General features: G+C 41.8%; 1 protein-coding gene across 2 annotated transcripts; it reads right to left on the reverse strand.

The window, feature by feature from the left end:
• Positions 1-488: 488 nt before the first annotated feature.
• Positions 489-21,366, reverse strand: LOC105283766 (clustered mitochondria protein homolog). 2 transcript variants are annotated; one of them, XM_011346802.3, is made up of 7 exons: positions 20,792-21,366; positions 8,120-8,391; positions 6,142-6,564; positions 3,524-5,809; positions 2,947-3,219; positions 2,606-2,731; positions 489-2,514 (listed from the first exon to the last, which is right to left on the reverse strand). In XM_011346802.3, exons 1-7 carry the CDS (start codon positions 20,892-20,894, stop codon positions 1,819-1,821), a joined length of 4,179 nt encoding a protein of 1,392 aa, XP_011345104.1. In that variant the 5' UTR covers positions 20,895-21,366; the 3' UTR covers positions 489-1,818. The 2 variants fall into 2 exon arrangements, with proteins under 2 accessions (XP_011345104.1, XP_026828924.1); XM_026973123.1 differs by lacking the exon at positions 20,792-21,366 and adding an exon at positions 14,676-14,917.
• Between the last annotated feature and the right edge of the window lie 520 nt (positions 21,367-21,886).

Genomic DNA, 21,886 nt, shown 5'->3' on the forward strand with positions numbered 1-21,886 from the left:
CATTTCGTTAAGGAAAATATACCATCTCATTTAAAAAAATGTTCATGACCTTGATATCTTGTGAAAGGTCACATTAAAAAAAATAATTTTCTTACCGGAGTACTAGACTCTTTGAATCGAACAATTTTCGTCCTTTGACTTTTTTCATATCATCAAAGGAAGCAGAGATATTCTAAGTGCTACAGTTAGAGGAAACACCCTGTATAATACGTATAAAACATATAAGTATTGTACTTCACGTATTATACCTGCCCAACCCTGATAACAACGGCTATTCGCTACATCGTACTCTTATCATCACCATTCTCGAGACGGCGGAAGTGTTGAGGGTGCATCCTGCACCTTTACATTAATTAAGAATAAAAGCCCGAATGAAATCCGAGAATGTTAATAAAAGTAAGAGGAAGCTCTTCCACACGAACTTCTACACTATGACGAGAGATGGTGGATTATATTTGCATTGGATCACGCTTTTAGTATACCAACGCTTTATCTGTTTTTCTTATTATTGGTGATAATTAAAATGGAATAACGAGGGTGGCACAGAGACAGCACGGAATCTCGCCAGAAAAAAAAAAGAGAAAGACGTACCGTCATGGACGGCAAGGTCGACAAGGCACGCAAAGATCATTTTACGCACTCCGACTTGGACTTTTTGTCCACGACGGTACGATCATAAAAGTAGTACAAGGAAGAAACTACTTCGAGTTTCGGAGTTACGAATTTCTGATCGCATTTTAAACACTTCCGCACCAGGAGCGCCAAGGGGAACCACGCGCTGGCTGGCAGGACGATGAACGTGTTGGTGCAGGATTGAGTCGAAGGCGGTAATATCGATCTCACCAGTGCTCGTGTCGAAGAACAGGAGGCGCGCCGTCACCGTGTTGAGTCAAGGGGAGCGCAAGAAGCTGCAAATGGAGAAGAAGCACTAGATAAAGGCGAGTCTGATACCGCGCAGCGTACTGCAAGGTCCCCACACGAAGATCACTGGTGTCGCGAAGAAGTAGGCGACGGTAGCAACCGACTTGTCGCCTTGTCGTGGATGTAGCGACGTGCCACCGCATCCTCTTGGCAACTTAATAAAAAGAGCGCGCCGCGAACTCGCTTCAGTCTAAGGGTGCTATCACGCGTTCTTTTTATCGAGTTGCCAAGAGGATGCGGCAGCACGTCGCTACAGCCACGAAAGTGTTGGCGACCGATCCTATGGGCATCGTTGTGGAACACGAGGAAAGAACGTTCTTTGGTGTGCCTAAGACTGGTGTCGGAAGAGCGTGACACGCGTTGTGCCGTTTAGCTTCGAGGCGCGTAACAAAGATCCGCAAACGAAGAGGGAGCAGCGATCGAGGTCCATGGATCGGTTGCCATCGACACGACGAACAATTTGAACTTTTAGAAAAATGATCGCGCAAATCCGTAACACGCTCACGTTGGGGACTAAAACGACGACATGGCACCTTTGTTTGTCTATTATGTACACTCGGTTATTACAACGTGTGTGAGCGTGTGCGCGTTTCGCGTGCGAATTCCATCGCTGTTGAATAATCAACGCTCCTGCCATTTAGCAAGCATGCAATGCATCGACGACGACGACGACGACTCTGCGTCTCGTTTCGTTTCTTCTCGGGTCTCGTGCAGCCCGACTGCGTGCGAGCACAGTCAAAAAGCACGACGAAAACAGTGCAAGTATATATCACGTGTACATACGCGACGATCCTCGATCTCGCGCGAAGTCGTCTTTCACGGAAGGAGAGAGGGAGGACAGGCTTAAAAATGAAAAAGGAAAGACTACTAAGGTTTCTTCGCCGACGTGCGAAAGGCTCAGCTCTCCGCCGCGACAATTGGCTCCAACGCGTCTGCTTTGTCGGCCTCCAGCTTCTTCGTCTCCGCTGGCTCAACCTTCACCGTCTCCTCTTCTATCGTAGACGTCTTGATCTCTTGGTCGGCTTTCTTATCATCCTTTTTGTCCTCGTTCTTGTCTTCTTTCTTGATATCTTTCTCGGTGATCTTCAGGGTCGTCTCGCTGCCGTCCGGCGACTGTTCCTTTTGCCGCTTCTCAATCTCCGCCTTGAAATTGTCGATGTCTTGCTGGCTGATTTGCACGAAGAGGATACCGTTGATGACATTGAGCATGTCCAGCACCGAGCCCATGCTGGGCGGCTGCACCTGAATCGGCGGCAGGCTCACGCCCGACTTGCCCGTGTAGATCTCGTTCATCTTCTTCTGCAGCACAACCGCCTGCTGGGTCAGATGACGTAGGCAGTCGCTGCTCTCCTTCGTCTTCTCATGCTCCTCGCCGAGTTGCTGCTTGTATATCGCGTACGTCTCCTTCTCGTTGTTCAGCGCCGCGCGGAAGTCGCCCATGCATGACTGCGTGCGCGCCACCAGATGATACGACACCGCGACTTTCAGCGAACGCGGACCGTGGTAACGCAGGTTCAGCGCTAGCGCATGCTCCAGGAAGCGCAGCGATAGTTCATATTCGCCGACCGCGTGCAAGATGAGAGAAATGTTGCTCTGAAAGAATCAAGGATGATGTCGCGATTTAAAACTTTATACTGGTTTAAAACGTATGAAATTTATTGCGTAAAAATGTTGGTAAACTTACGTCGAGAAGGGCAACTTCCGGATGATCCTCGCCGCAAACTAAGAGCGCCAGGTAACGCGCCCTGTACAATAATCTTAATGATACGGATACCTGCCCGTTAGCGAAGGAATATAAGGCGAGATGTATCTATGAACGGAAAACAACGAGTTAGTTAATAATTATGCACTCTTTCAGGCAATATTATTATTTAAAAAATAATAGGACAATTACTTTTTTTAAATATAATTTTCATTATTTTTTCTGCATCTTTAGAGAATTTTTAGAACACTTTTATTTTATAACATTATGATTAACTGTGACTGCTATATATTTTTAAATAATTACTTGCAAATATGACTTACGTATTCTGTGATGGTATAGGGATGATCAATTCCGTTGACCCTCTCCGACATTAGAGCAGCTTTTTGTTGAGTACCGAGCGCCTCTGCGTGATCACCCATTATATAATTCAACCTTGCCAGCATTCTAAGGCATTGCGCTATTTCAGGATGCATAGCACCGTAAACGTTATTCAGAAGGTTCAGTGCTTCACTAATTAGTTCATATCCATCCTTCAAATATCCCTGTTGTATCTTACTCTGACCAGTGGTATAAAAATTATACGCGTCGCTAGCCTAAAAGAATCAACGTAAAAGATTAATTCACTTCTCCAACATTGAAATCTCTATTCTAACTAAATTGTACTCTTTAGATTCCTGAGTACAACATTCAAATATTGATCTTAATTAAAAGTTAATTAAAAATTCTTCGGAGAATCTTAATTCTCCAAATTGTAGAATCTCGATTTTTTAACATTTATTAGTTCAGTAAATTTGAAATTGTTTTTATTAAATTCTTTTTTCTGAAATTCAGGGCTTAAAAAAGAGTCGAAGTTGTAGCAACCGCTTTCTTCTTATTTACTCGGAAGTGGCGACTTACTCTGGGATTGATATGCTTGACGACGGGGAAGATGTTTATTATGTCCTCCTCAAAGAAGGTCGCTCGGTTCTTGTTCTCGAAGTTGTACTCGCGCTGCAGTATCTGTATGCCCGTCTTGATGCAGAAACCGCGTAGCAGCGAAATCTTTTGCAGATGGAAGTGCTCTATCGTCGCGTCCAGGGATTCCGGGCACGGCGTCTCCCAGTCGTAATAGGCTTTCAAATCTGCTTTGATCTGCTGCCACAACGATCTTGGTGTCAGCGAGGCCCATTCTACCTCGGACTGTTGCGGCCCGTTGCTCCTGCCTTTACGTTTGTTGCGACGTTTCGCGGTCTTGCTCTGCAGCTCTTCAAGATTTTGCTGCGGATGAATGATCTGCGCCGAGCACAGTAAACAATTCAGAAAATGACTGACAGCCGCGGACAGGCTCATCAACTCCGTACCCTGCATGTAGGAGGTGAAGACGTGCTTGGCCGATCTCAAGATCAGTTCCGACACGGCGATGCGATGCAGGTACTGCAGCTGCGGCACCGCGGCCAGCATGGCAGCCAATTTACCGAGATAGCGAACGTTGATGCCTCGGCCGTGCAGAGCCTCCACCAGCGTGCTGCCGTCCATAGCGGCCGCTGTGTGATCCAGACACTCCCGGATAAACGTTGGTAATTGCACCATAAGCAGAAAGTCCGCGGCATCCTTCACCAGCTGCTTCTGCTTCTTCAAATCGGCTCCGTTGGCGTCGGGATGCTCGACGCCGGGCGAGAACACATCCGGGTTAAATCTAACGTCGAACTCGGCGTCTCGTAGACTGCCCACCGCCAACGCAGCGCCGCGTACGATCTCCTTTGTGCTTTCTTCCAGCTCCTGCTTCTCGCCGCCCGTGATCGAGTCAGTGATGCTCTCAACGATCTTCTTGGCCTCGTCGGCTTCTATCAGCGACTGAGCGCAATCCTCCTTGTTACTGTCGACGGTCGCGATTGTCGAGTCTTCTTTTTTGTCCTCCTTCGTCGCTTCCTTCTCCTTTTGAGACCTTCTAGCTGACGTGAGTTGTTGCAGATGCACCGCAGCGTGTTTGATGAATTGAACGTATCTAGCTTCGACGAAGGAGTCTATTAGCTCCTGGCGCAGACAAGCCAGCTTGTGCTTGTGTTCGACTGGGAATCCTAAGGCACGCGCCTCCTTGCTCAACTCCACTCCTTCGAGTTTCAGGAAATTTACATCAGGAGGGAAGGTCCTTAATAAATCCAGCACGTAGTGCCGCGAATCGTTACCGATGATACCCTTGCACTCCACGCTGCTGCAGAGCTCAATCTCCTCGCCAGCGTCGTTGATCACCTTGTGCGGCAAAATCTTCAATTGGTGACCAGCTTTGTTCAGCAGTTCGAGGTACTTGGGATGCGTGAGAACCGTTTTCCCGAAGTCGATCGACCCGTAGACCACCGATTGTTCTTGCTCGCGTTCCAATATACCCGGTATGATGGATTGTGCGGTGACGCGGTAACCCCTGTAATCGATGACAACGGTGCCGAGGGTGTAGAGACCGGGCAAATCCACGGCCGCGTATACGCGAACACCCTGTAGATCGTTGCGCGGCGCGACGAACGCCGCGGCGTCGCCGCCCAGCTCCTTGTAATGATCGCGCACGTCGAAGCCCAGAGAAAAGAAGATGTTATTCCAGATGAACATCTGCATCTTGGCCTCCTCGCCGGGATTGATCGCCATCACGTTACCGTCGATCACCGCCATCGCGCCGCGGGTCGCAGCGGCAACGAAGTCGCTGTGCACCTTGAAGATCGCACGCTCCCGCAGGAGTCTCTCGGGCAGATTCTTGCGCGGTAATTCCCTCGTCGTCTGCAACTCCTCGTTCCAGTCGCGAGTTTGGCCGGGGATGTGTTCCTCGTATCCCAACTTCGAGGAGAAAGTGTCCTCCGCGCGAATCGCGTCGATCGTATGCTCGATTTGCGGTGCGCTCCACGCATAGAGCTGATACGGTGTGGCGACTCGTTCGAACGGATGCCTCTGAGTTCTACGCCTTTGCATCGCGGCGAACCCGCGCTTGAACGCCGGACTGAGCTGATTCAGTAGCTCGATCAAGCTGTGGCACAAATGGCTGGGAGTGGCCGGTTTCGGATTAAACACCTCTTTGGTTGACTGGTTAACGAAGAAGCCTCTGGCGCAAGCGGTCAGATAATATTGCTTATCCTCCAGCGTGACCACGTGCAAGTATATTAAATCGCCGTGGAGCTTCCTGTGACCGGGCGGTGGATTCCAGCCTGACGTTGTTAAGACCTGAGAAAAGAAAAGAGCTCGAAATTATGCCATCTTTCATATAAAAGATAGAATCTGATATGAAATTCTTGAAATGAGAAGCAATGTTACCTTGTTACTTCTGAGTTATTAATTATACAATTCATTAACTTCAATTAATTTCCTCAAAAAATAAAATTTAACTATATATTATTAATATATCTTGATTCCTAGACGTAAAAAGTCTTTTAAAATCTATCATTCAAAATAATAAAGGCTTTTTCTACGTTTTAAAAGAATCTTTCATCTTCTTCTTTAAAGACCAAAATACTATCATGACAACTGATAAACAGGTTTAAAGATCACGGACTAACTTTAAGACATGGTGGGCACTTCTGCTCCTTCGCTTGCGGCTGCAGAGGCAGCAGGGGCCTATCCTTGCTACCGGGTATAATATAATCGGGCGGGGTGCAATCGACCGAGTCTGCTCGGGTCTTCTTCTTCTCCAGGATGTCACCGTTCGTGAAGACATTAAGAAACGACAGACTGCTACATTCGACGCCGTTGTAAGCATCCGCGGGATCTACAGATTTCAGCAGGTCGCGCACGTGTCGCACATGTATACGCGCCTCCCGCATTGTGTATGGTTCCTCCACTACTTTGATGATCGAGCCATCTTTTAAACCCTCAATGTTCTTCAGCTCCGCGAAATTGTCCAGCGTATTACCATCTAGCTGTAGAGAGAAGCACGTGCGATGGCACGTGTCCTCGCGGTCCATGAGTAATTGATGGATTTCCTAAAAAAAGTCAGTTAAGAAAAAACTGTCAAATTCTTTAATCAACATGATATCTCTTCCCCTCTGACAGAGTATCCCTCAGAAATCTCGCACAAGTATAATTTGGGTAATTATGTACTTTAACGGACCCAGCCCCGATCAGGAGGGTGACCTTGACCTTGACACATGTTGTCAAGGTCACCCTCCTGAGTGACCTTGAAGAGGTTTTAGCCGTCGCTCGTTGTTTATTAAAAAGTTATTAACAAAAGAAGTTTAATAATTTCGCACGAATTTTCAGCTGTCCACGCGAAGCAAGGACTTGAGTTTGACATGTATTACAAAGGTCACCTTCCTGAATAACCCGCACTAGGTTTCACCCTTCGCTCGTTGTTTGTTAAAAAGTTATTAACAAAAATGTTTAATGAATAAAGCATAATTTTACGATGCCATATACGTTTACGAAAGAGTATATTTGATGGAATTTTACCTTTAAATCAGAAATAGGTTTGGGTTAGGTTATATTTTCCGAAACTGGAGCCCCGGACACATACGCTCGTTTTCAGCCCGCTTCGCGGGAGGGCGGGGGGAGGGGGCTTTGCCCCTCCCCCCGCCTGAATCCGTGGCGTGTACCAGGTGATCAAAATCTGCACAGTAAAATCTGTTACACTGGCCCCGGCGGGGGGGAGGGGCCAAGCCCCTCCCCCCGCCTTCCCGCGAAGCGGGCTGAAAACGAGCGTGTGTGTCCGGGGCTCCAGTTTCGGAAAATATAACCTAACCAGGTTAGGTTAGGTTAGGTTAGGTTAAGTTAAAGCAGAGAATACTTTGTATTTAACTGTTTGTGCTTTTGGTTACAGTGAAGAATACTTTGTACTTATGTATAATAAAAGAAACTATTCTATATATTAACAATTCACTGCTTTAAATGACTTTCCTTTCTTCGTTCATGTACATATTCGTCGTTTATATCTTTCAATATTCAATATTCTTTCAAAATAACTACTCTATTTTCGAAATTTCTTTTGTTAATAACTTTTTCATAAACAACGATCGACGACTAAACCTAGTGCGGGTTATTCGGGAAGGTAACCTTTGTAATATATGTCAGTATCATGCTCTTGCTTCACGTGGACAGCTAAAAATTCGTGCGAAATCATTAAACTTTCTTTGTTTATAACTTTTTAACAAACAACGAGCGACGGCTAAAACCTCTTCAAGGTCACTCAGGAGGGTGACCTTGACAACATATGTCAAGGTCAAGGTCATCGGGGCTGGGTCCGTTAAAGTACATAATTACCATAATTTGTATTAAATATATATTTATATATATTTGTATTAAATATATATTTATACATGAGGTATGAAGCAATATAAATAGTAAAATCACAAATATATAAAATGACAAAATTACAGTGAGGGACAATTAAATAATAATAAAACAGAATCGGTAACATCAAAATTCGAGATTCATTATTAAAGTAATAAATAATTTGTACGAGATAACTTATTACGTGAAATAAGATAAATGATACTCTTATCGGACGATACGAGAACTGCATTTATATTATCTAGCAATTACCTGCACAAGTTCCATGCTGGAAACTTGGATATCGAAAGGTTCGGATCCCGGACTGACAATCTTAACAGTGAAACCCATATCCTGAATAAAGACGACCTCTTGCTCGTTCGCAGCATCTTTTTCCTTGTCAGCGGCATCTGTTTCCTTCTCATTCTTGTTATCTTTATCCTTCTCCTTCTCTCCTTCCTTCGTCGCCTCAACTTCTCCCTTTTCCAGGACGTTCTCCGTTGCTGTGCTCGTACTTCCGCCCTCCGCCGCCTTCTGTTTTATTTCTGCAAATAATATTCGCATCATGTTTAAGAAACGGTTTTGCGAACTATTTTACAAGTTTTGTTCCTTTTTACCATGCGAAAATTTTATCTAATTAATGTATGTATTTGTGATCAAAGTTTTGTGCACTATAATATCTTATCGTAATTTATATGAGCATGCAAATAAATCAAAGTTGAATTTTCAATCTAAAAAGTTATTGGAAAATTATATAAACACAAATTATGACAAATATTACTTTTTGTCTTAATTTGTTGTGGTCTTCTACTTTTGTAATTAAATTTACATTTTTTTGCGCTTATAATGCACTCAAATTCAAAGATCTAAACGCATAAATTTTGCTTTATTTATCGTAGCTCTAAGCACCCACATTGGTCGCACACATCAAAGGATTTTATATTACGAAATGAGACTATTTGCATCACAAATTAAGACTCTCGCCCTGACACTGAAAGGGTTGCAACGCGTTTACGGAGAAGATATAAATACATCAGAGTTCGAGTGGAGGATCTCGTGTTGTTAGACACACTTCTCTGTCGCTCGTCGCTTGCATTTACTGATGCATTAATAGATAAGTGACAAAGTGAATAGTGTGCATTAAAAATCGCATAAATTATACAACAGTTCATGTTTGCGATATGCATGTCAGAATGTCGTAACGCTCGCATCTTATTACGATAATTATGATAATAATAAAAAGATGTGCTTCTTTTACGATTCCACGTATGTTAAATATCGTTAATTTTCCTGCTTTTTACCTTTAACAGAAAATTTTGTAGTTAGTTTGATTAGCGCGCATTGAAAAGAATGATTTTGTACGCACAAGTGATCGCAATTACTTTTGCACTTTAGTAAGTCTACGTTTAGCGAATAGCATCGGGCATAAATCGTTATGATAGTAGACGACTCGTGCGACTGATAAGAGGATCGTTTAAACAATTATTTTACACAAGTGCCAAGCTATCTCAAAAATTCCCATTACAAAGAAGTCTTTTTACAAGGACGAAAGAAAAATCTGAATAATTTCACAGTTTATGAGAAATAATTTGATCTCTTTTTAGTTTATTTTTAAGTACTTGGTATGCGCGGATAATATTTCGAGATCATAAAATAGATTAGATCAAAGACAGTTTTTATATAATAATAGATAAAAAAGGAATATTTGATAATTTCGTTAGATTCTTGATTAGATAAAAAATTTCCAAGCTTCAAATGTTTCACACACGAAATGTTTTTCTTATTTTCCATTTGCTAATGCTTATCATCTAATCCCCACGGGCTAGAGTTATCATTGCCTTATCGCACACCGTTCCGTCGTCGCTTAGTATAGAATTATGGTGCTCCTGTTACGACGTGCGTAATCGGATGCAGATAAGGCATCTTATCACAGAACTACGTGAGAAAGGTCCATGAATGCAGAGAAAGATCACGATGATTAGAATGAATATCAGCAAGACATTTAAAAAAAAAACGTATAGAAAGTATTAAATTTGAAATTAATCTTCCTTTAATAAAAATGTAATTTGGCGTCATCCAGAAGCATTAAGAAAAGTCATTAAAAATCTTGTTATGACAAATAAATACATATTTTAACGAACAAAAGTTATTAACACTAAAACATCTTTCTAAATGAATGAAACAAAATTTGATAACAATTAGGTGAAAGTATTTTTAAATTTGGAGGACTTAGCAATCGCACATACGCTTTTTAATGAGCTGAAACAATTTTGTTATCGACAAGTTATCTTTGTCATGTTACAAATTGTCTCTTGTAATAAACGCTAACAAGTGTATTACATCTTTATATTTACCAGTGCCTGAATTTTGAAATGGAAACTTGTTAAAATGAGATGTTTTTTAAACGACGCAACAAGTAATAACAACATTCAAGGACTGCCTATTCAGGGACTGACAAATAACAGTTGGAAAACAGCAGATTATGGCCGGTATGCCATTATCGTTACAACTATCGATATATTGTTGGTCGCATCTGTCGCTAAAATAGAGCTAAAATGTTTGATGAATAGCATCAGCAAATTTCATTCACGCGATGACACGAAGTACGTGTGGCTTTAATATCATTCATAAAACGCCCACGGTCACCGATGCTCACGCTGATGAACGCGAATGACCGCGCTTTTCTCTCATCCCCGTTAAACCGCCACTTAATCTAATTATTGTATTCACGGGCGCACTGTGTAACGGAATCGCGATGATGCGGCATTGTCATTCGTTGGTGTCGACAAGAGCGAGCAAACGATCGATTATTTGCATCCATAAATGGTTTTACAATTCTTATTAACTTTCCGATAGCCGCGCCTCTTGAATGCAATAAATATACGAGAAACTGAAAGTCAGCAAACGATATTTTCGACATTCTTCGATGAAAATCCTCTCTGAAGAGAATATAAAGTCATTATAATTAGAATTTTATAATTCATGAGGAATTAGAAAAAATTTCATAATTCATGAAGAATTAGAAAAAAATAACGATCTAAACAGTTATTACATATTCTTGCATTACTATGCATTTGATTATCATCAAAAAATTGAAGAAGTGGAGAATTATATGAATAAACTAAGGCTTAATATGTAAATTATTAATATATACAATCATAAGAATTAAAAAGGGAATTATACATTCTTTATAAACAGATCTCAAAGAATTCGGACCTTTGCGATCACCTGATACATCCTAAGTCACGTTTACTATTAAGATTAGTCGCAGATAATAAGAAGGTCCCAAAGATGCCTGAAAGATGCCCCAAAGGGCCTATTCTTTTTTATACAATTTAGATTAGATCCTTTGGAATTTTTAAGAGACTTAATGAGCATTTGTTCAAACGAGAAAGTCCGTATCGACGAACGATTCACTAGATATGAGTGTAAAATTCGACGACAGAGACGCGGCAGACCGTTATAGCGTTTATAGCTAAATATAGAGACTCGGCGACGGGTTTACTGTACGAGAGTTATGCGAGCGGTTTCACGAGCATCGGAGACACGTGAGGAGGATCGATTTAAACACGCAAGCTCAAAGGTGAAAGTACGAGCTTCGTTGCGCTGCAATTGCGCCAGTTAGCCTGACTCGATCGTCATCAGGGAACGCTTTAAACGTCTGCACGCAGGATTCCGCGGCCGTATAACTGGCGGCGCGATAACCCCGGTTATCGATACTTTTTCGCGATTCCGCCATTGTTCCTCCCGCGATGCACGTGAATAACAAGCTCGCGCTAAACGTGCTTCCTCACCTCTAATTAAACCTGCATGAACGGTGGTGTTATATAAGACATTTCGCGACTTCTCAATATGAAAGACCTCCAAAACCGAGAGAAAGGTAAAATTTCTACAAAAAAAATTTTTTTAATAGCTGGATATCCTCGAAAAGACTAAGATTTACTACACTGAAAAAAATACTTATAAATATAGAGAAAAGTCCCCGATTATGAGATACCATATCGATTTTGCCGAATGTAAGGAAATCTATAGGCAGAATTTTTAAATGTAATACGTTCTCTTGAAGAGAATTTAATAAGCTTTAGGTTGGTAAAATGAAAACTCTAATTTAAATATTATTTTTTCTGAAAATTACAACAATTTGAAAAAAGAGCTTTACGCAGGATCGAGAAAGTGTGCTCCTAATATAAGATACTTCGAGAAATCGGTGTTAAAAGTGCAAAATACATCAGTATTGCAATTAAAATCTTTATTAGATAGTTTTATAAAAATACTGCTGCCACAGCCTTCGCCAAATCTTCACGATTCCACTGTCGACGCTTCCTCGTTTCTCTAACCTCCATAGTCAGATTCTATAAAAATTAAACACACAAAACTTCGTAATATAAATTCGTATTAACTTTTCTTTAACCTTAAGTAGTATTTTCTTTCTTTTTATTACACTACATACTCTTCATATTCGAGCAATAATGATCTCATATTAAGAGTACCCTGAATATCTCATTATACGAGCCACGCGCCTAGCGGTTCCGCGATCATGAAATCTAACTTCTACAATTAAGCAATTCAACAAATCGCGTATTTTCCTGTTACTACGATTCTACTCTATCAGTGAAAACTGAATTTATTGCCAACCATTTCTTTATTATATAATAAACAAGGTTAAAGACTTACCTCAAGTTCCTTTGACATGTTCACAATTTCACAAATCTTTTCTTGCAAAGGCTAAACGCAATAACGAACAATGAATTTTTCACTAAATACATTTTACACCAAGAGTAATAAGTTCATGGTGGAACTAACAGATGGTGCTCACTAGTTTAGCAGAAACCCCATTATCTCATATTAGGAGCATATCTCATAATAGGGGATTCTCCTCTAACAATTAGTTATTATTAGTCGAATACAAATGCTATCCGATCGTAACGGTTCCATACATTTCCGATTGTCAGTCACCAGTCATTATTACACACGTGCTTTTCATCTGGCTACCCGTCGAGGAAAAAGGCACCCCGAGAAAGAAATGTCGATGAACGTCAAGTCGCATCCTTCAGAAATATATTTCCATCAATCAAAGATAATCCCTAGTAGAGAAACACGTGTTTCGTCACTTCTCTTTTACTTGCATTTGTCCTATTTACTTCGATAGAAAAGAACGAAAGAAGATTATTTATAGGACGATCAAGAAATAATCCGTTTTATGCGAAATTAATGTCAGAAATTATTCTATTGGGTTGGCCAAAAAGTAATTGCGTTTTTTTCTAATAGATGGACATACATGTCTTGAAATGTAACTAACTTCATTCTAAACCGCAAATTCATTATGTAGGTTAACAACTCAGTTCAAGCTTGTTTTAGAAAAAGAAAGTACGCGATTTCGTTAACAATTGTTTCTTTGCCGTCGATTTCAAAATGGAAAATCAAAAAGAACATTTTCGTCATATTTTGTTTTATTACTTCCGAAAAGGGAAAAACGCTGTGCAAGCTCATAAAAAGTTATCTGATGTATATGGCGAAGATGCTTTAAAACTGCGGCAGTGTCAAAATTCGTTTACTAAATTTCGATCTGCAGATTTTAATGCGAAAGATGCACCACGCTCAGGAAGGCCAATCGAAATTGATGATGACAAAATAAAGGCACTGATCGATTCCAATCGGCGTTTAACGACACGAGAGATTGCTGAGAATCTTAACATATCGAAATCGAGTGTTGAGAACCATTTAAAACGACTTGGATACATTAGTAAGCTCGATATTTGGGTAGCACATGAGCTCAAAGAAATTCATCTCACTAAGCGTATTGACACCTGCGATTCTCTTTTGAAACGTGGGGAAAATGATCGATTTTTGAAACGTATGATAACAGGCGACGAAAAATGGATCGTCTACAACAACGTCAAACGAAAAAGCTCGTGGAGCAAGCGTGATGAACCTGCTGAAAGCACTTGAAAAGCAGATATTCACCAAAGAAAGATTATGCTGTCAGTCTGGTGGGACTTTAAAGGTATTGTGTATTTTGAGCTGCTTGCGAGGAATCAAACCATTAATTCAGACGTATACTGTCGTCGACTGGATAAATTAAATGATGCCATCAAACAGAAACGTCGAGAATTGGTGAATCGCAAAGGTGTTGCGTTTCGCCACGATAACGCTAGACCACGTACAAGTTTGGTCACTCGTGAAAAATTGTTGCAGCTTGGATGGGATGTGTTACCATGATGTTACCACATCCACCATATTCGCCAGACCTGGCACCATCAGATTACCATTCGTTTCGTTCTTTGCAAAACGCCTTGAATGGTAAAACCTTTACTGCTGATGAGGATATCAAATCGTTCTTGGAATAGTTTTTTGCTGAAAAAGATAAGAACTTTTTTGAGCGCGGAATCATGAAGTTGCCTGAAAAATGGCAAAAGATAATCAAACAAAATGGACAATATATTGTTTAATAAAGTTTTTGTTTCCCATGAAAAATTCGCCTTTTATTTATATAAAAGAAAACGCAATTACTTTTTGGCCAACCCAATATATAGTCCTTTTTTTCTTTATTATTGCATCATGCGCTATTTCTCTCAAAGATCGATCTTATATTCATGCTCATTCTTGAATATCGGTGATTCTTGATGAGCCATAAACGATATTCATCCAACCACTCCGTTGCAACATACATTGACGTCACTCTAAGTAACGAGTTGCATCACACATCGTTACTTATCGACCGGAACGTTATGCTCAAACATTACATCGCGATCGAGATTCATGGTAAACATCAACGTTACATGAATAATTGCATCCAAGAGCATGCAAGAAGATCAATCGATGCACCGACCATCGATGATGCAATGTCACTGTCCATCAATCAAACGTAACAAACAACGTTATTTGCGTTACGTTGTCCATTCCTCGTCCTGAATTTACATCCCGCAGCGGAATTTGTTGCAAATATATTCAAGTCACGATCAACAGTGCCTAATGTAACGTATCTCGACTCACAGCAAGCCTAGCAGAGACGTATTACGTAAACGTGATCGCAGCACGTGTGCGTGCGTGCGTGCATTGCGGCGCCGGCGCACAGCGGGAGAAAAGGCTCCGTTTCTGGACAAAAATCTACCGACGGTCGTCCAATTTTCAACCGATTTGAAAATTTTTTTAACTTACTCGTTATGAGTTCCTCTGCAACGTATTACTGCTAATTTTTCAAGATAAAGCTGAAATTCAAAATGGCGCATCCATTATGGTGGTCAAACATTAAACTCCCGTGATGGTAAATATATTACCTATATATATTATCTACGTATATACAGATTTAAAATATATAAAAATAAAAAAAACAAAACCACAAAAAGCATAAAAAGATAGATAAGAACCCTTTTACACACACGCGCGCGCGCGCGCATATACATTTTTACATACTTGTGGTAAAAGGGAGTAAGTATTGCGTTATTAATAAAATACTTTAATAAAGTAGAATTCAGTCACTCGTTAAAAATTGAAATATAGATTACGGATTTGTAATTAGCGATCCCAGAAACTTAGATATCAATTTCTGTGCAGATTACTGAATAATAAAAAATTTCGTTTTTCTTAACTGCCATATCGAATGTCATTCTGAATTTAAACAATTTGATCTCAGATTCGTATTTAGTGACTCTAAAAAACCATCATAATGGATGCGCCATTTTGAATTTCAGCTTTATCTTGAAAAATTAGCAGTAATACGTTATAGAGGAACTCATAACGAGTAAGTTAAAAAGAATTTTCAAATCGGTTGAGAATTGGACTGTCGGTAGATTTTTGTCCAGAAACAGAGCCTCTTCTCCCACTGTGCGGCGCCCCGTTAATTTCTTTCTCGACCACGGTGTGGTCTTCGTCGCACACGTGACAGTCTATAAATTTTCGCACTTGCGTTTCTTCTGAAGGAAAATTGGGATTCCCGTCGAGGTATTTACCGTTCTCGAATCGGTTCTCGTTGGACTCGTGCGTTGAGTTGCTCATCGAAATTTCGAGATTCTACATCGCCGGCCCGACCGCGGGACTCGAAGGGCGCGTTCTTCCGGCTGTTTTTTAATTTAAGAGGCAAGTTTAACGCATAAGAAACCGAATATCATTTCCATAATATTGTGATTCACGCAATATCATCACTTATCGCGTGGAATGTAGATCGAAGGCCAGTCCGTAATTCGTTCGCTTGTTCTATCTACTGGCTCGATTTCCGGAAGCGTCCCTCGATCCTGTCAAAGAACTGCTCGACTCAAGTCCGACTTGCGGAACGTTCCACGAGCTGCGAGTGTCTTAATAATACTCTTCCGAATACTCGTGCAATTTTATGTTTTAGAAAAATATTTCGAGGACTCGAGCGATATCTACCTCTGTGAAGTTGGCCCCCCTTCTTCACAATTTGAAAAAAATAAGCACAGTTTTGATTGCCCCCCGAAGAGTTCTAGAGTTCTCAGTCCTTTTTAGAAAGAGTTCTGCCATTTAAAGTAACGAAAACACCATTTGAAACACCGGGGGGGGCTAACTTCACGAAACTGAAAATTCAAACGGCCATAACTTTTTTGTTTTTAATTTTAGTGCTTTGAACCTTAAGAATAATTTGTAGAACTCTTTGGGGGGCCATCAGAACTCCGGATTTCCAAAAAAAAACTTTCGGACCCAGAAAAAATTCAAAGTGCCAGAACTTTTTTGTTCTCGACTTGAGCGCATCGAGTATTAAGGATAATCGTTAGAACTCTTCGGGGGGCCACCAGAACTGGCAGCAGAACTGCGGAATTATTAAAAAAATTTCGACCTGTGGTATCCTTAATACCCGATGCTCTCAAGTCGAAAACAAAAAAGTTCTGGCGACTTAAAGTTTCAAAGTTCGAAAATTTCTAAGTCAAACATTTTTTAAATAATTCCGCAGTTCTGTTGAGAGTTCTGGTAGCCCCCCGAAGAGTTCTAACGATTATCCTTAATACTCGATGCGCTCAAGTCGAAAACAAAAAAGTTCTGGCTAGTCGAAGTTGCGGAGTCTGAAAATTTCTAAGTTCCTCAGGTAGAAAATTTTTTAAATAATTCCGCAGTTCTGTTGAGAGTTCTGATGGCCCCCCAAAGAGTTCTACCGATTATCCTTAAGAACCAATGCTCTGAAATCGATAACAAAAATGTTCTGGCACTTTGAAAATTCTGGGTCCGAAAGTTTTTTTTTGGAAATCCGGAGTTCTGTTGAAAGTTCTGATGGCCCTCCAAAGAGTTCCACCGATTATCCCTAGGAACCAATGCTCTGAAATCGAAAACAAAAACGTTCTGGCACTTTGAAAATTCTGGGTCTGAAATTGTTTTGGAAATCCGGAGATCTATTGAGAGTTCTAATGGCCCCCCAAAGAGTTCTACCGATTATCCTTAAGAACCAATGCTCTGAAATCGAAAACAAAAACGTTCTGGCACTTTGAAAATTCTGGGTCTGAAATTTTTTTGGAAATCCGGAGATCTATTGAGAGTTCTAATGGCCCCCCAAAGAGTTCCACCGATTATCCCTAGGAACCAATGCTCTGAAATCGAAAACAAAAACGTTCTGGCACTTTGAAAATTCTGGGTCTGAAATTTTTTTGGAAATCCGGAGATCTATTGAGAGTTCTAATGGCCCCCCAAAGAGTTCCACCGATTATCCCTAGGAACCAATGCTCTGAAATCGAAAACAAAAACGTTCTGGCACTTTGAAAATTCTGGGTCTGAAATTGTTTTGGAAATCCGGAGATCTATTGAGAGTTCTAATGGCCCCCCAAAGAGTTCTACCGATTATCCTTAAGAACCAATGCTCTGAAATCGAAAACAAAAACGTTCTGGCACTTTGAAAATTCTGGGTCTGAAATTTTTTTGGAAATCCGGAGATCTATTGAGAGTTCTAATGGCCCCCCAAAGAGTTCCACCGATTATCCCTAGGAACCAATGCTCTGAAATCGAAAACAAAAACGTTCTGGCACTTTGAAAATTCTGGGTCTGAAATTTTTTTGGAAATCCGGAGATCTATTGAGAGTTCTAATGGCCCCCCAAAGAGTTCCACCGATTATCCCTAGGAACCAATGCTCTGAAATCGAAAACAAAAACGTTCTGGCACTTTGAAAATTCTGGGTCTGAAATTGTTTTGGAAATCCGGAGATCTATTGAGAGTTCTGATGGCCCCCCAAAGAGTTCCACCGATTATCCCTAGGAACCAATGCTCTGAAATCGAAAACAAAAACGTTCTGGCACTTTGAAAATTCTGGGTCTGAAATTTTTTTGGAAATCCGGAGATCTATTGAGAGTTCTGATGGCCCCCCAAAGAGTTCCACCGATTATCCCTAGGAACCAATGCTCTGAAATCGAAAACAAAAACGTTCTGGCACTTTGAAAATTCTGGGTCTGAAATTTTTTTGGAAATCCGGAGATCTATTGAGAGTTCTGATGGCCCCCCAAAGAGTTCTACCGGTTATCCTTAAGAACCAATGCTCTGAAATCGAAAACAAAAACGTTCTGGCACTTTGAAAATTCTGGGTCTGAAATTTTTTTGGAAATCCGGAGATCTATTGAGAGTTCTGATGGCCCCCCAAAGAGTTCCACCGATTATCCCTAGGAACCAATGCTCTGAAATCGAAAACAAAAACGTTCTGGCACTTTGAAAATTCTGGGTCTGAAATTTTTTTGGAAATCCGGAGATCTATTGAGAGTTCTAATGGCCCCCCAAAGAGTTCCACCGATTATCCCTAGGAACCAATGCTCTGAAATCGAAAACAAAAACGTTCTGGCACTTTGAAAATTCTGGGTCTGAAATTTTTTTGGAAATCCGGAGATCTATTGAGAGTTCTGATGGCCCCCCAAAGAGTTCTACCGGTTATCCTTAAGAACCAATGCTCTGAAATCGAAAACAAAAACGTTCTGGCACTTTGAAAATTCTGGGTCTGAAATTTTTTTGGAAATCCGGAGATCTATTGAGAGTTCTGATGGCCCCCCAAAGAGTTCTACCGATTATCCCTAGGAACCAATGCTCTGAAATCGAAAACAAAAACGTTCTGGCACTTTGAAAATTCTGGGTCTGAAATTTTTTTGGAAATCCGGAGATCTATTGAGAGTTCTGATGGCCCCCAAAGAGTTCTACCGGTTATCCTTAAGAACCAATGCTCTGAAATCGAAAACAAAAACGTTCTGGCACTTTGAAAATTCTGGGTCTGAAATTTTTTTAGAAATCCGGAGATCTATTGAGAGTTCTGATGGCCCCCAAAGAGTTCCACCGATTATCCCTAGGAACCAATGCTCTGAAATCGAAAACAAAAACGTTCTGGCACTTTGAAAATTCTGGGTCTGAAATTTTTTTGGAAATCCGGAGATCTATTGAGAGTTCTAATGGCCCCCCAAAGAGTTCCACCGATTATCCCTAGGAACCAATGCTCTGAAATCGAAAACAAAAACGTTCTGGCACTTTGAAAATTCTGGGTCTGAAATTTTTTTGGAAATCCGGAGATCTATTGAGAGTTCTAATGGCCCCCCAAAGAGTTCCACCGATTATCCCTAGGAACCAATGCTCTGAAATCGAAAACAAAAACGTTCTGGCACTTTGAAAATTCTGGGTCTGAAATTTTTTTGGAAATCCGGAGATCTATTGAGAGTTCTGATGGCCCCCCAAAGAGTTCCACCGATTATCCCTAGGAACCAATGCTCTGAAATCGAAAACAAAAACGTTCTGGCACTTTGAAAATTCTGGGTCTGAAATTTTTTTGGAAATCCGGAGATCTATTGAGAGTTCTGATGGCCCCCCAAAGAGTTCCACCGATTATCCCTAGGAACCAATGCTCTGAAATCGAAAACAAAAACGTTCTGGCACTTTGAAAATTCTGGGTCTGAAATTTTTTTGGAAATCCGGAGATCTATTGAGAGTTCTGATGGCCCCCCAAAGAGTTCTACAAATTATTCTTAAGGGTCAAAGCGCTAAAATTAAAAACAAAAAAGTTATAGCCGTTTGAATTTTCAGTTTCGTGAAGTTAGCTCCCACGGTGTTTCAAATGGTGTTTTCGTTACTTTAAATAGCAGAACTCTTTCTAAAAAGGACTGAGAACTCTAGAACTCTTCGGGGGGCAATCAAAACTGTGCTTATTTTTTTCAAATTTTGAAGAAGGAGGGCCAACTTCACAGAGGTGCGATATCTTCCAAATAATACGCTATCTCGAAAAACTCCTACCTCGAGTACTTTAACGGGCACCGCTTCTCTGTACTTATTTTGAGAAATGTACAAGTAAACAAAGGCTAGCTTGAAGAGTTTACCTTGAAGAATACACTTTCGAACATCTTTGCAAACAATTGTGAGAACAACATCGCTATTATAACGTCAAACGGGCAGCCCTCGATAATCCGATTATTTTGAAGAGAGACCGCGAGGAGGAAGCGGTCAGAGGAATACTTGGAATAACGATAAATACTCGTGTAAATGCGTAAACAGAAAAAGGAGCGGAATAATTTGTTGAACGTTGAATCCCGAAAGACGTTGTCTCGCGCACAAGCCGGAGCGGTTGCAGAAGAAGTTCATTTATTGGCGCCGCGGCAGCGTCTTCTGCTAGGCCTTCCCCTACCGCTGCTATCCCACCTCTTGCCACTGGCCGGCTCACATGACCCCATGCGCCGAGATTCGCGCAATTCGTGGGGTTACGTAACGTGCCTCGCGCTCCGTCTCGCTCGCCCTCGCGCGCTCGATCGTTCTCTCTCGCTCACTCGCACGCTCGATCGAGGCCGGCTTCGCCGCGGCCGATGGAACGGAAGAGTCCGAATAATCCGGAAGACAGCCCCGATGAGACGCGAGACGGGAACGACGTCGTTCTCGTTGGGAGTTACGTAACGAGCGAGCGAGGTAGAACGCGGCGATTAACGGTCGCGATAACCTTAAAGGACGTCGCAAGCCCCCGTGCGCCTCGGTACCGCGCGCGAGGATGCACTAACCGGTCGTTTCCGTGGCCTCGTGCTCCTGACCGCTGTTCAGCAACGGGATCTTCGCGTTGCCGGTCTCTCGCTCGGACGTGTCGATCTGCGTGCCGACTGCCATTTCCTCGTAGATGACGATGAAAAGGGCAACGGGGACGACGACGACGACGACGATAACGACTCGTGCGGGCTGTAGTTTCCCTCGACTCTTTTCCGCGCGAAACTCGAGTGCCACGATCGCTTTCTCGATGACTTTGTCCCAATTCGATTCACAGCACGCACGAGCACACCCCTGAAGACTGTTCGTCCGGTGTCAAGGCGAAGAACGACCACATCCGACTCTATCACGAGGCGACGCGCTACTCGAGTGCGCGCGGTTCCGCGATCCGCACGTGCGTTTCGAACGGAGTACAAGGCCTGCGGCGCGATCGCAATTGGTCCATCGCGACGAGCCGACGGCGAGCTGCAATTGGCCCGTTATCGCTTGGCGGCCGGGGTCCGCACTCGGCCGCTCTCTAGTACCTTGGTGCACCAGGTCTGGGCATCTATCACGTAACTTTTCCCCTAGGATGGAAAATGAAAAATGAAAATTTCTTCATCTCAGCAGCAAATCATAACGTAAAAGTTCACGCGAAATTTTCATTTTTCATTTTCCATCCTAGGGGAAAAGTTACGTGATAGATGCCCTGAGCATAGGTTAGTTATTTCAAATTTATTGGCCAATCAGATAGCTGATTAGCATCTAAAAGACATATTTAAGGGGGTATTCTAGTGTAGCATGTCAGAAAAATCGAATTTTTTTTTGTTGGCATATTTTGCAAGTATATGGTATGGAAAATGTGTCTGCGAGAAGATTTAGCCCGATTCGCAAAATTAACAAAGTAATAGCACCTAATAGAAAATAACCTCTGGCGCGCGCTCGGCGGTTGGACCGCGCGGCACACAACAGAGCATTGCGTTAGTATTTTAGGTAGGGTCGGAAGATCGTTATTCTTTGAAGGTCGTACATTTGAATTGGAGCCTTTGTATAGTACAGCTTATATAGTACAATGAATCTCTAAATTCATTGATTTGGACTTTTGCTCCAAAACATCTCCATGCTGGCGTGAAAGT

This window comes from Ooceraea biroi, chromosome 10 (assembly GCF_003672135.1).
Source record: "Ooceraea biroi isolate clonal line C1 chromosome 10, Obir_v5.4, whole genome shotgun sequence".
Lineage (NCBI taxonomy): Eukaryota > Metazoa > Arthropoda > Insecta > Hymenoptera > Formicidae > Ooceraea > Ooceraea biroi.

What these genes read in the sequence shown, in the direction of transcription:
- LOC105283766 (XM_011346802.3), bottom strand. Translation starts at nt 20,894, where the DNA reads ATGGCAGTCGGCACGCAGATCGACACGTCCGAGCGAGAGACCGGCAAC. An exon ending in AGTGCCCACCATGTCTTAAA is followed by an intron (nt 5,810 to 6,141) that starts GTTAGTCCGTGA and finishes TTCTTTTCTCAG; the next exon opens with GTCTTAACAACGTCAGGCTG. An exon ending in TCAAGCATATCAATCCCAGA is followed by an intron (nt 3,220 to 3,523) that starts GTAAGTCGCCAC and finishes TGATTCTTTTAG; the next exon opens with GCTAGCGACGCGTATAATTT.